Consider the following 13,978-nt stretch of genomic DNA (forward strand, 5'->3'; position numbering starts at 1 on the left):
TTTCATGCTTCTTTGCTTTTTGCTTAGTCAAGCAAAGATGTCCATGTTTAGCTTTTAATCTTATCCAAAAAAATCAGGCTATTTAATCCCCTCAGAGTTTTTGATGTTCTTATCAGAACTGCCCCAGATTTTCCTAACTTTTTACAATGTCTCTCTGGGTCTGGTGGTTCAGGCATCACCAGGGCTGTGTCATGGGTAGTGTTGTCAAAAATCATTTTGGCATCAGTGTCACCTATCAGGTTACACTTCTTAGGCAGGTCTGCATGACAGTTGACAGCCTGCCTACCCTAACACTGGGAATGTGTCCTTTAATGGGTTTTGTTTTGTCAGCTCAGTCCATCTTTGGGCTCCCAGGTTTCCTAGGCTCCTCCTTCCATTCAGCATGTAATCCAGAAACACATTAGGTTGCATCTTTCCACAGCAAACTTTCCATGTGTTGGGTTATGATACCCATGCAGTGATTTTTGCATGTCCTCAGTGAAGATGGTTGTGCATGCAGTTGCGATTTCCATGGGTTTGGATGCAGCATCATGACCTAAGGGAGGGTGCTGGCTTCCAGGCCAGGTTCCACCAGTGCCCTCACACCTGCTCACAGCCTGAGACCTTCTCACCTCAAAGATAGGCACCTCATTTGTAAAATGCCACAAAATTAACTTCTAAAAGACACTAGAGAAGCAGGTGGTGTTCCAGCTTCCAGTCTGGGACACTGCCAGCAGGGTGGGCTGCATGGTCCAACCAAGAGTGATCAGCAAAGGGGTTTGTCTGCTGTGCTGTTTCATTTGGATGCTCACTTCCCTGTGCCTGCCAGATTTACCTGGGTCCTCTGTAGTGTAAGAAATTACATGCCTACAGAATAGAGAACAGCAATCCCAGATTCCAAACCAGGAAGGTGAAAGAACAAAAATCCCAGCTTCAGACCTCACTGAGCCACTGGTCTCTGGTGGATGTGAGAAAGCTTGTCCCTGTTTTCATCCTGCCTTTCTTCTTAGGTAGCAATGATGACTGGAGCACTTGTGATCTCCACACTTCCTTTTAACAAAGCTTAGTTTTGTTCTGACTCTATAGCCCCAGGCACAGGTCATCAAAGATGGTCCTTCCTCCCTGCTGGGGAAGCTGGTTTGCTCTCAGGCTGCTGCTGTTGTTTGCTCAGCACAGTGGTTCTGGCTTCAATAACCTTCACAGCCTACACCACATTTCCAAAGACAGTCATGGTGCTGTGTAAATTGTGTTTTGTATGCATGCATCTTTATTAAATTGACAGCCTTTGGTTTTGCCCTGAGCACTCAATAAAGTCCATGCATGTCTTCATAATAAAATAGGTGACACACATGGCAGAGTGGTTTTGGTTTGCCCTTACACATGTATATTTACACGCACATGTTTTATTACTTGCAGGGTTCCTGTCATTTTTTAGACTTTTTAGGATAAATCTTAGTTGAAAATTTTTGGCTAAATGGCACTGTTACATAAAATAACTCAGCATGTTGCTGAGCTTTGTGCTACTGAACTGAACACCTCCTCCAGCCCAGGGCTTGGGTTCTTCATCATTCTTTGCCTGCAACCTCATCTCTGTTTCAACCCACAGATTTCTCTCCACGTTGAACTGATTTTGAATATAAATGGCATGCCAAAAAAAAAAAATCATATTTCCTATCTCTTGTAATACCAAGAAAAATTCAGTTCTATTTTCCTCAATTGTCAGTTTGATAACTAGTCAGAGCTTAATTAGGGAAGGTCTGAGCCTATAACAACACAGGGTCAGATTTTGCAACTCATCTGTAGCACTGAAAGCTAAAAATAGCTTTTAGGTACATGGAATTAGTGTATCTTCTTGTTAGATCATTTTCAGCAGAATCAAATAACAGCCCCTTTTTCTGTGACCGGTAATAACAGGGGCTTTTTTTCATTTTAATAGTTTTTGTTCAGGAATATAGCTTAATTGTACAAAATGGTGTTTTGTGGCAGATAAAACTTATTTTCCAGGTCCCTTTCCCAACCTGAAGAAGCCTGTTTTTTTTAAATAATACTTCTGATCTTGGCAGCTATAAAAATGCTTCCTTTCAATCAATATTTTTGTCCTGATCTTGTCCTTAGGTCATGTTTTGTGAGAAACAGTAATAAACTTTTCCTTAGACTGTAGGAATGGGGCACTATATTGTCTCATTTTGTGTTTCTGATTCTTGGCACTGTTGTTGTCCAGGCATGAAGCTTTAAGGCACGCTCTTGCAGGATCAGACCCTCTAATAAGGAAGTCTATATATCCAGAATTGTCAGCAGAGACTTTTCAATGGGGTGTGTGTAAGTCAAGGCATAGGCCCAAGATTGTTTGCACCCATCACATTTTTAGCATGGCTAGTTTGCAGCTAGAACAGGCCCTGGGCTGTTTCTAATGTGCAATTTGTTGTGGCCACTCTGTTTTACAGGGTAATAGTTGTGTCTGAATGAGTCACACCGTATCTGATCAATCTCCACCTCATTTTACCACTTAATATAGATGTAGCCCAGAAGTTATTATATGGAGGTCATCTTTTCTTTCATTTTCTTGTAACTCCGGACAATGTTGTGAGTGACGCAATTAACAGCATTTGTGAAACCTGGGATTCAGTGTTTTCAGACTTATGGGTAAGTTTGAAAAGTAATTTTATCTTTGAGGAAAGAAAAATGATAATAACAAAAAATCCCTGAAACTTGAGAAAACAGCTTAGAAAGTATGAGGCTAATTTTTCCACTGTTGTAGGGCAGAGCAAAAAAAAACACCTTGGGACTGGAAAAATTTATCTCACACCAAGGTCTGGCCAATAAACTTGAAACAAAAAAAAATTCCTGAAAGAACCTGGGCATCATGAGGACTAGTCGTCTGACTGCTCTGTGTGGTTTCTGTTGCATGCTGAAGAGGCCACTAGTAATAGAAATAGGCTGCTGAAAACTTTGCCTTCTCGACAAAAAATTGGGAATGCTCTGTTGGGGTGGGAACCTAAACCAAGCACAAAGCAATTGCTGTTTTTTACAGATGAGGCGGAACTTTTGTGCCTGATTGGAAATGGGATCTTATTTCAAAATGTGCATTGTACTTACATGTGTGTATTCATCTCTGAGCTGCCTCTCCTCTAAGCAGGTGTGGTACAGACAAAGTCTTGTGTGCTTATCTTATGCTGATGGTTAGGAAAGAACCTGAGTGTACCAGTCATGTTCTTATTCAGGCCTTCCATCTCCTTTTGCATATGCATGAGTTGATACAGAAAAATTGGCATTATTTAGTTCTGAAGAGAGAGCAAAAAGACCAACTCAGAGAAGGTTTGTAAGGCAGCAGAAATAGGACACTCTGCTCCCTATACAGATAATTTATCTCTGTCAGAAATACGTGAAAATAAACACTGTTTTCTCACCTTAGCAGCAACTTTGTGTGCTGACAGTGCTAGCTCAGTGCTGGTTCAGGTACATTTTCCAGGTGCATTAAGGGATAGATTAAAAGCAGAGACAATGCTTGTAATAGCAGCTGAAATTAGGAGTATTGCATGGGTGTGAGCCTACTGCTGCTGCAGTCCAGGTCTAGTCCTCCTGGACAAAGATGGACAAGGTGGCTAGGAGAGCTGTGCTAAAAACCAGGAGTAGAAACTAAACAGTCTGTGGGTCTGGTACTTTAAAAGTGCTGTCTGATGTTCAGGAAATGCTCAAGAGTTTTTATACCATAGAGCAAGGTCTTTCTGCCGGAGTGTGTGAGAGCCCTCCCCAATGCTTTCTCCTCACAAGCCTGCATTGCTGATGGAGGTGGGGAGCTGAAATGCCTGGCCTGTGCAGACCAGCAGTGCAAGGCCAGGATGGCAGGGGTTTGGTGTCACCTTGGCATCTCCACAGATGGGGTATGTAGCTACTTCTGCAATTTTTATCAATACTGATATCACACCAATGCAGTATAAACCTAACTGTGCCTGTTGTCTTGAGAATACCCATCTTCAGTTTCCAGAAGAGCTGCTTGCACCTACAAACATCACTTTTTTCTGAGCATAACCCTGTTCTGCACCCATAGGAAGGTGGTGAAGATGTGCAAATGCTCACCCATCCCTCCCAGTGAGGAGAAGCCCTACCCGTGCCCACGTTCCCTGGGAGGTGGTGGTTTATGGTGATGTGGTATCCCCTAGGTGGTGATTTGTGATAGTGGGTGTCCCCTTGGTATGGGGAAAGCATTTCTGTGCCTGGGGAAGATCTCTGTACAGGCATAAGTCACCCTCCATGCTGTGCCACTGTGTTACATTTCAGATTAATGTCATGTTTTTTTATCTTTGTTCCATTCAGTCTCTTGGCACCAGTTCCTTTCAGAGTCCATGTGTGCCATCAGAGTTTATGGCTTGTACCTTTTTCTCCACTTACATTCTTTAAAGTGAAAGCTTGTTTTTCTTACCTGCCACTGCTTCTGACCTCTGGTAATCCTACCATTTTTCTTTCTATTGAATGATGTTTACAACTTCTTTTTATTTTTTTTTGCCAGTTCAATTTTCTGTGACATTTTCCATGTCATTAGTATAAAACTGAATTAAACTGTTTGTCTTGATTTTCATTGCTTGAAAATATTTATCCTATTATAATTTTACAGCCACCCTTAGTCTATTTGGTTATGCTTATGTTTAGTCAGAATTAAAATAAAATGTGTCACACACTAATTGTGGCCCAGTACACACCCTCCTGGTCCTGAGATTATGGTCTCAGTTTGGTGTTTAGAAGGATTTTCAAGGCCGTTTTTTTGGTAAACTAATCCCGAAACTGTTAACATGATTTTGTTAGATTGTTTGCAAAAGGTGGCAAATGTAAGGTGCTCTTTACCTTGTCTTTACTCATAGTATCACTTACAATTGATATTTGCAAAATTATGCATAAGATAAATGGGAAGCTTAACTGCTCCTAAAGTACTTGTATTTAGCTTTAACAGCAGTGGTGTTTCTGAGGAATAGATCTGGATCTGGAAGTTCAGTTGGGATAGTTTGGATTTTTCCTTAATTTAGCTCTTTGATGAAACTCATGTTAAACAAAATCCCCAATAAGCAGTATCCTGTGCTGTGTGCAGTAAATTAACTGCTTTTGATCACATCAAAAACCTAGAAAAGCTATGAGAAAGTAGTTCTTTTATCTTCAAAGATTAGGTTTTCTCTCTATTTTTATGATTATTGAACATCTTAGAAAGCTTGGATAGAAGTCCTTTTTAGTTGTCCTAGAAAATGCAATGCTTTCCAGTCAAAGCAGGAGGATGAACAAATTGCTTTGTTTTGCATTATCTGTGAAACATAACACATGCTCCTGCTGCATGCTTACTGCAGAATTAAACACCATCCTCTGACAGAGAGCTCAAAAACAAATGGATCCTTCACAAAAAATCAATAGGCTGGGATTACTGCTAGGATAGCTAATGTCCCTTACCAGTACCCTTCTATATTGTGTCCTCAGCTTCAGAATTAAATTTGCTGAGCTCCATTAGAGTTTTTTGTTATTATTATTATTGCTTCCATGTTTCTCCCAAATGACATCTGAAGATGTAAGTGTGCATGTCCGAGCACTTAGTAGATCTTATTCATTTAATATTCTAATGGAAAACTTGGAATATTAAATGAAATTACACTGTATTTGTTAATGATTATTTTTCTGTAATTATGGACCATGTTTAAATCTATAAAAAATGTGTAGAAACCAAAGTGGAAAGAAGTCAGAAAATTAATAGCTTGCTCCTAGGAGGTTTTCTCTCATTAATATTTTTCCTTCTATCCCTAGTACTGGGGCCTTTCAGTACATTCCCTTTTGTTATGAGTCACACCAAGTAGGAGGGGACCTGAAATAACCAGCTGTCACTGCCTTCTGTTTCTCTGAAAGAGTTTTTTGCCCACCTGGACACTATGACAAGTGAAGTATCAGCTTTTCAGTTTTGCTCAGGGCAGAGTCACCTATTACCAGGGAGGCTGCTTCCAAAACCCTGCCAGTCAGTGTGGCAGAAGTTCACCAAAGTCCTCGCAAGGGCACACATATAATGTCAAAAACTGACCTGACATCAAGTTTTTGGCTCATGGGATAACTCCTCCCAAGCTCTTTTCTCACTCTGATGTGCAGCATTGCCCTGACCAGGACCCCTCTGGATGTTTGCTTCCCACTGCCCCAGCAGAGCTAGCATGGGGCATCTCGAGGGACCAGCAAACCCTGCAAAATGGGATGCCACCATGGCCCAGGTGTGCTTAGACACAGACCCAAGGTGAGCAAGGAGCCCAGTTGCCTTCAGACTGCTCCACTGTCACTGCCAAAAGATGGGCACTACAGACCATAAGGCATCAAGAGGCACTTCTGAAAGCAGGTCTCCTTTACATGCAATAGGAATAGAGAGGGAGTGGAGCAGATGCAGTGTAAGTGTAATATAGCTGGATTGCATCCCCTGTAAGGTGAGCCAGGGCTCACATGGAGATGGTGAATGGCTGGCAGCCTATAGCATCAATGACAGGAGAGTGCCAGGGCACCTTCACGCTCCTAAGTCTGACCTAGAATGCTTACAGGGCACTCGTCAGCAAAAAAGGTGGTTAAGCATGCAGGAATTTAGGAATAAAACTCCACATCTCTTTATCAAAGAAACTCAATCCAGACTGAAGGATTGCCTGGAATGGAAGGAAGTGCTGTCTAACAAATGTAATTGGACTTCAGAGGAACATCTCACCCAGTGTCATTCAGGAAACTGTCCCTTGTGCTTGGATGGTACATAACAGTCAAAGGGCAGGCAGTGTCCTGTAATGCAGAAAGGGGTATCCAGCCAGGCACAGCTTGCTAATCCTAAAAGGCTTCTAAAAGGTTAATCTCATAGTCAGGTTTATTTTTGGGATGTTTTAGGGACCAGGGAACAATCTGCAGAGTAGCATTTTAGTGGTTTTTGCAGCAAGCACAATGCTGAAGTTCGTTGCTCATGAATGGGGAAATCAGTGTATCGGAGAGGCAAGCTGGATGATCTTGAGCAGCACAGAATTGATTTGCAGTGAAATGGAACAGCCCAAAAATGAGCAAAGAGGTCACTCATTTAGAGATTAATAGCAACATTATTTGCTGTTAAATGGCATAGCACTGGTTATTGAAAAGGGGAAAAGAAAATTTGTCAGTGTACGAGGCATGTGACCAATGAGGCTGTAGTTACATCTCTTCTGGAGTACTTTGTACAGTTCTGGTCTCCATGGTACACAGCAACCACATTTTTCTTGGACTGAGTTCAGGGACAATGGGGGAGAAGAGGGCATTTCTTACTAAGGGCCAAGACAGCTTGGCTTGCTTAGTGTAATAAAACGGATGCTGAGAGGAGATATAACATCTCTTCAGAATTACTGCAGGAAGCAAACTTGGGAGAGGAAGAAAAGGATAAAGCTGGTACTTACATAAGTGCAATAAAGATAAATTTAGCTTGGAAACAGCCAACCAGTCTGAGGGCTTTGGAAGAGACAGCCTGAGAGAGAGAACCTTTCAAGTTTTGTGTCCTGGTGTTTGACTGCAGAATCAAAATTTGCCGTTCAGATAAAAATGGCAAAGGAGAAATTGCAGAATATTTACAATGAATGTTTGTTGATTTGTGTTTTGTTTACAATTGCTTAACTGCAGTATGCAGCAGATTAGCTATTAGCAAATCCCTTGTACATGGATATATAAGGACAGGTTTCTGTGATAAATGGAAAAAATAATGGTAATGCACAATTTGCACAGCTTGGTAATGAAGTCCTTGTAGGTATGAGTAGCAAACAGGATGCTGATAGGCATAATAGTGTCAGATGACATCTGATTTTTCAAAGGCATAACTGTAATCTCATTTGAACAAGTATTATGTGACCTCTTAGACAGATCGTTTAAAGTCAGTGTCTTGGACATTCTTCCAGTATGCACCCAGCAATGCCTATTTCCAGGCTTAGGTGAAGGATGAAGAGGAGTATTGACAAAACCTAACTTATTAAATATATTCTTCTGCTTCAGTTTTACTTCAGCTTTTCATAAATTAATGTAACAAACTGCAGTTAACCTAAGTCATTATTACCACCTTAAACTTTTAAAATTTTAAGTATCTTATGTTTCCTGTCCATTTATAGCTAGTAAATGTGTCAGAAAAAATCAAGAGGGATTTTATATATTACCTTGCTCTAGTATTAACTTGGTTGATAAGGTTGTAGCTACTGATGTGTAGTGGCAACTGGGCTTCAGAAACTCAATTTATGTCTTTTTTAAGGGGCAAGAATCACACTATTACACTTGAGATCAGACAGTTTGGTGGCTGTCTGACCTTTTGTTACTGACTTTAAAATACTGTTGTCATGGATGCCCTGCCTTTATAGGACTGCATCAAAAAGTAGAAAAGAAAATTCAATATGATTAAAGATATTTGTTGATTTCTTAGCTGTTCCAGTAATAGCTGGCATCAGTGGTAAAATTTGCTCATACTTCCAGTTTGGATACTACTGCCTTCACATTACTGTTACCTGGATTTGTTAATGCTTGCACTGCCAAATGAAAGAACTTGTTGACATTGGTAATAGGCTCTTTTAGCAGAGGATGGGTTATTATCTGGAGAGACAAGGTCAATTCACATCTAACCTTCATTAAAAATACTGGCCTGAGCTCAATGTTTCATTGCAAGGCATGATTCCCAGATTATGCGCTGTCATTGTTGCTCACTCTCCAAATTCAGTAACTTTTATTTTTATTAATGTCTGGTCACCAGAGCTGAACAGAGAAGCAGCAGTTTGACCATTACTGTAAGAAAAATGCAGCCTCTGGCTTCATAGTAACCTGCTGTAGGTACCTTTCAGCATCCTTAGGAGTTGTTAATAAATATCATTCTGATACTAAATTAAAACCCAGCAATGTGACAAAATGAAAGTATAGTAGAAGAAACAGTTATTTCAAAGTGTAAATATGTATGCTTATATTTATAGAAATTGGAGTGTCCTAAAATGCTGCATGAGAAACTAAATTTAATCAGTTGAATTGTACAAACTTGAATGTGTATCACAGCACTTTCTTGAATGGAACTATGATTTTTATTTTACCTCTAACTTATTACTCTAACACCATTTCTGTTATACAGCATGTTCTGAGTTTGGAGTTTATTTGCTTGAAATATGTGTCTCTTTGTATAGGAAATGTAATACCTGTAAATATAATTGTTAGTGAGAATATAGGTACTATTGCTTGTGGCAGGAAAAAAAATAATTTACAGGTTATTATATTTTATTGTTACTATATACAAATACAAGTTTATCTGCTTATCAGCCACCTGTGTGCACATAACTCTGAATGCAATAGAGTACATGTTGACTGTTTTTCAACAATGAGTATCATTGAGTTTCTGTTTATTAACCTAAATGTTAGGATAATTTTGTCTCTTTTTTTCTTCAAGTTGCGATTTACTCTAATTTTTCCTTACAGACATTCCATTGGCCTTCATCCCTAATTCTTTCATTCCAGGGAGAGCTCACAACTTCCTTTTGTTTCTGTACTGGACCTCTTTGAACATGCTCCATTTCACCCATGATTTGTTTCTGCAGGATCATCTGTGTGTCTCAGTACATCCATTAGCCCCGTTCTTCTGTAAATTTCTAGAAACTGCTTTTCTTTTGGATCATTTATAATTATGGTGTCTAAATACCACAAATGGGATGACCACAGGCAGAGCTCAACACTTCAGCTTCTCTGTCTTAATTTTTTCTTAGTTTACTTCATTCTTTTTCATGCTTATTTCCCCAAGATCATGCCTGCATTTTGACCCTTTCTCCCTCACTTGTCTTCTGAGTAGAAGGGTACAGTAGAGAAGGTGCTCCTTTAGGAGAGGACCTTACTGAACCAGTGAGCCCAAATCATCAGTCAGGGTACTGCCTGTAATCTAATTCTTAATCACAACTCCTTTGAGAACCTTTCCCACTCACTGAAGTGGAGAGCATTGCCTCAGCTTTCATGAGCAATAGTTTGTAGTTGTTTTGTCAGACGAACATTTTTTTTACCAAAACTAGTCCAATCACCCCAGAAAACTGCAGATTAAGAAAAAATAATTGACAGAGAAGCTTATAGAGATGTGAGGCTGCTTCTTTGCATTGGAAAGAGCTGTCTGGGTGTTGTGCCCATCCTGTAGTGGTTATTGCCTATCCCAGGTATCCTTCCTCACAGTAGTCATGCACCAAGATGACAAAAGACTAATCTTCAGTGAAAAAACATGTAAAAAAGGCGAAAAATCACAGTGCTTCTTGCTTGTAATTTGAGGACCAGGCAGTAACTCAGCATAGCTGAGAGGACTCGCATGTTTTGCCACATGGGTGGTACAACAAAGTGAGTCATGACAATATGCTTCTCCAACTGGAAAGCTTCCCAGCCACATCCCGGGTGTTTTCCTGATGTCTCTCAGTTCCTAATGACCCTACCAAGCCCCATGGCTTCAACACAGCAGAGCCTGTGCTGCTGCAGGTCATGGGTGCAAATCATCTTCCTCAGGAACCAGTGCTATCTGGCTCTGCAGTCTCATATATCATTGATAGCTGTGATTTTGCATCATGATCTCCACTTGGAAAGACCTGGGTGAAACAGGGATTATTCCCCTTGACTCCTTGTCACTTAGTGGCCATCAATGGTGAGAGACAGGCTATAAAGTCTGTCTGCAAAGAAGAGAGTAGCTTTTCTTTGTCCAAAACAGAGCCAGGAACAATGCATCAATGTCCATAAATATTTTACTCTGGGGACTGACTCAGAATTTGTCTTGCTGAGGTGTAATTTTGGAAGTTGATGTTTGGAAGTAATTTTTCTTCACTGAGTGTAGCTGCTATCAGAAGGTGATTGGTAGTTCTGTTGTTTTGCCTGTATTTTTGCTGCTTGTAGAACAATTAATTCAATGCTTTGCTGAAGTCTCTAGTAAAGTTTTTATGTTACCATGACACAAATGCAAAAATAGAAGCACTGTTGTCAAGGTGATGTCACCAAATTATTACCACCCTGTTGTTCCTGATTTGGTAAGAAAACATATGAGAATTTTGGTGTTTTTTCAATGTTTGAACTAAAAGTTTTAATGTTGTTTCAAGTAATGAAGAAGTAACAGCAAAACAACAGCCAAAGCACAGGCAAATTCACATGAACAAGGTAGAATGAACCGAACAAATAGCACTGAAAATAGATTTGTCCTTCAGCTTCTGCTAGGGGCGATGGTGAGAAGGAGGAGAGGGTTTTGTAATGATGAGAACCACTTTGATATTATTATTTGAAATAGCTGCGAGCAGAAGCCATAGATAATAATAATCTCCAAACTGTAGAGGTTGAAAGCACCGTGAAGCCAAGAATGACTGCAGCTGCCTTGAGTGGTGGTGGAACAAAGCCATATAGTTGTGAATAGTTTATGCAGATTGAATATAATCAGAGTTGAAATGTGCAGTCATCAGGTTTGAGATCCAAGAAGCAGGTGGTACACGTGTCTATATCAGGATTTTGGAGGGGTTTCCTGGCATGAACCAACTCAAAGAATCACAGACTAAAGAAACAGTTTAGATATCCACATTTAGATAAAAAAGTGGCCCATCCCTTTGAACATAAGACTACAGTCTTCTGAAAACATTCAGTGAAGCAAATTGTTTCTGTTTTAAAATAATGCTTTAGAACTCAATGCCACTTTTTTTTCCTGGAAGTGCTAAATGGAAGCTAATGACAGAGAGGAAATTATTTCCAAGTTCTGCAACTGGCAGACTTTACCAGAGGATTCATAAGCTTTTCAAATACATTTTTATTTAATTTAAATTGTTACTTGTCAAAAACTGGGCAACCAAACGTGTAGAGAATGTGGCCAAGAGAGGCATATTCAGAATGGTGTATGATCTGATTATAGCTTTCAGATCTCTTTACTATTTTTAAGAAAAAAATCTGCATTGAAAATTTCACCAGTTTTTCTTCTGTATTCTTAGCAGAAAATGACCACATAGTTATAAATATTTTTATTGCTCTGCAGCTTCAGTGGTCACTTAGGGTTGAGATTTCTCAATCTCTTTTAATCTTAAATACTGAAGAAGAAGAAACAGTAACATTTTTTAATAAACAATCCTGTAACTTTTGAGGCATTAAATATTTTTCTATAGCAAATGGAAAATATTAAAAAATGAATTATATTGATTCTGGATCTGAAAGTAGCTCTCTTCCTTCTTGGGTAAAGGAACCTTTTATTGGCAAATTAGCAAATTATGAGATCAATTTTCAGTTTTCCATTCCTAAGAAATAATTTAATATATGCATATATATATATGTATGGTGGAATACAGGATCAAGTCTAGCAACTGCACATCAGCTGTGCAGTTTCCTTTCCATTTCCCCTTTCAGTTGCCAGCTTAAAAAAAAGCTTATCAGATACTGACTCAGTATGAAATTGTGAGCAAAGGCATTGATCCATCTTCCTTAAACCTTTTCATTATATATTCTATTTTTAGAAATTAAAATCTTGGTATGCTGTCACTTCAGTCCACTTTCCTTACCTGCATATTCATGCTGATCATTAGCTATTCACTGCATGTGTGTGTTTAATAACCATTCAATAATGCTGCCTTTTTTTTTCCATTTTTCACAGTTTAGTTATTCCAATTGGAAATGAATAAAGCTGCCAAAATATTAAAGAAATGGCTTCTTCATTATTTAAGTAGTGATTGCTCATCACTGGTCAGACAAGTGGATTGGGATTTAGGTGACCACATGTCAATATCTACAGTTTTGACATCTGTTTCTAAGATCAGCCTCCCAGGTTACCTTTATAGAGACAATGGAGACAAAAATGCATTTTCAGTGTGCACTGTCATCCCAAGTAAAGCTTCTAACCCAGATCAGATGATTTGCACCCCAGAAATGGCAGGTTTAGTTGATTGTAAATGGAAACAAGGCTTGCTTAGATGTTGGCTTCATAGTTGTCCAAAGACAGATGTTATGGATCCGATCCTTGTGCTCAAATTAATCATAAATGCCAGAGATTCTGTGCAATGACACCATTAATGGCAATGTACTGTGGCTAGGTTTTTTGATGTAACAAAACATAGTACAGTGATGATCATGTACTGTTCAGCACAAGTACCAAAAGCAGTACAGTCATGTTAGGACTACTTTTGAGATGGATTAGATTATCCTGCTTTTCACCTGGACTAAGTAGTACCAGGGAATTAGCATGTTCAAATTTTTTCCAACAGATCAGTTTGGCAACTGCATTAATACTCTGGTTGTAGACATACAGAGATGTTGTTTAATATTTATGTTGGCAGATGAATGTAATGTCCTTGACCAGATTAGGTCTTGCTCTGCAAAGCAGCATATATCAGATTGGTATTATTATTATTACTGTTATTGTGGTTGATTATGATGATAATAATAATAACAATAACAATAATAATATTCATCCATTATTGTCCAAGCAAGCTCACAAGGATTTTATAAACATTGAAAAGGGAGGAACCTGAATGGAAGTAGCTTTATTGAGGAGTGACACATAGCAAGGGACTTTTGCATTAAAAAAAAGGGTTAGAAAAAGTGACAGATGTTGAATGCTGAAAATTTTTTTAGATTTTGTAATTAATTTAGGATATTGCCTTAATGGTGATTTTTCCTGTGTGTTTCTCCCCTTAGGATGATTTCCAGCATGCAGCCTCAGAAACCAACTGGGAGTCAGTCACAAGCTCTGTCTCAGTAAGTAATTTCTCGCTGTTTTGCCCGTCAATGGATTGATAGAGTGGCTTGAATCCAAGTCAATAAAATGGCAGAGTTTCTGTACAGAGAAACTATGTATTCACCTGAAAGAAGGTGAATAAAGTTTTTATCCAGCTGATGAAACTGGACTCAATTAGTATGTTTTTAGGGATAAAAGATTCAGGATATGCCCTTTGCTGTTGTAAACACATGAGACAGCCATTGAGAAACATTTCTTGTTTTCAAACTCATCCTGCCAGTATGAAAATACCAGATACAAACCTAAATTTTTAATCAT

General features: G+C 39.2%; 1 protein-coding gene across 4 annotated transcripts in view; it reads left to right on the forward strand.

Annotated features, from left to right (window-relative positions):
- PDGFD (platelet derived growth factor D) overlaps window positions 1–13,978 on the forward strand; it is a 138,481-nt gene that overhangs the window by 94,842 nt on the left and 29,661 nt on the right. For all 4 annotated transcript variants that reach the window (XM_036392310.2, XM_036392320.2, XM_054514089.1 and 1 more), the window contains one exon: window positions 13,621–13,680. In XM_036392310.2, the coding sequence (XP_036248203.1) occupies window positions 13,621–13,680 (60 nt within the window). The remainder of the gene's footprint in view (window positions 1–13,620; window positions 13,681–13,978) is intronic.

The sequence above is a fragment of the Molothrus ater genome, chromosome 2, assembly GCF_012460135.2.
Source record: "Molothrus ater isolate BHLD 08-10-18 breed brown headed cowbird chromosome 2, BPBGC_Mater_1.1, whole genome shotgun sequence".
NCBI lineage: Eukaryota > Metazoa > Chordata > Aves > Passeriformes > Icteridae > Molothrus > Molothrus ater.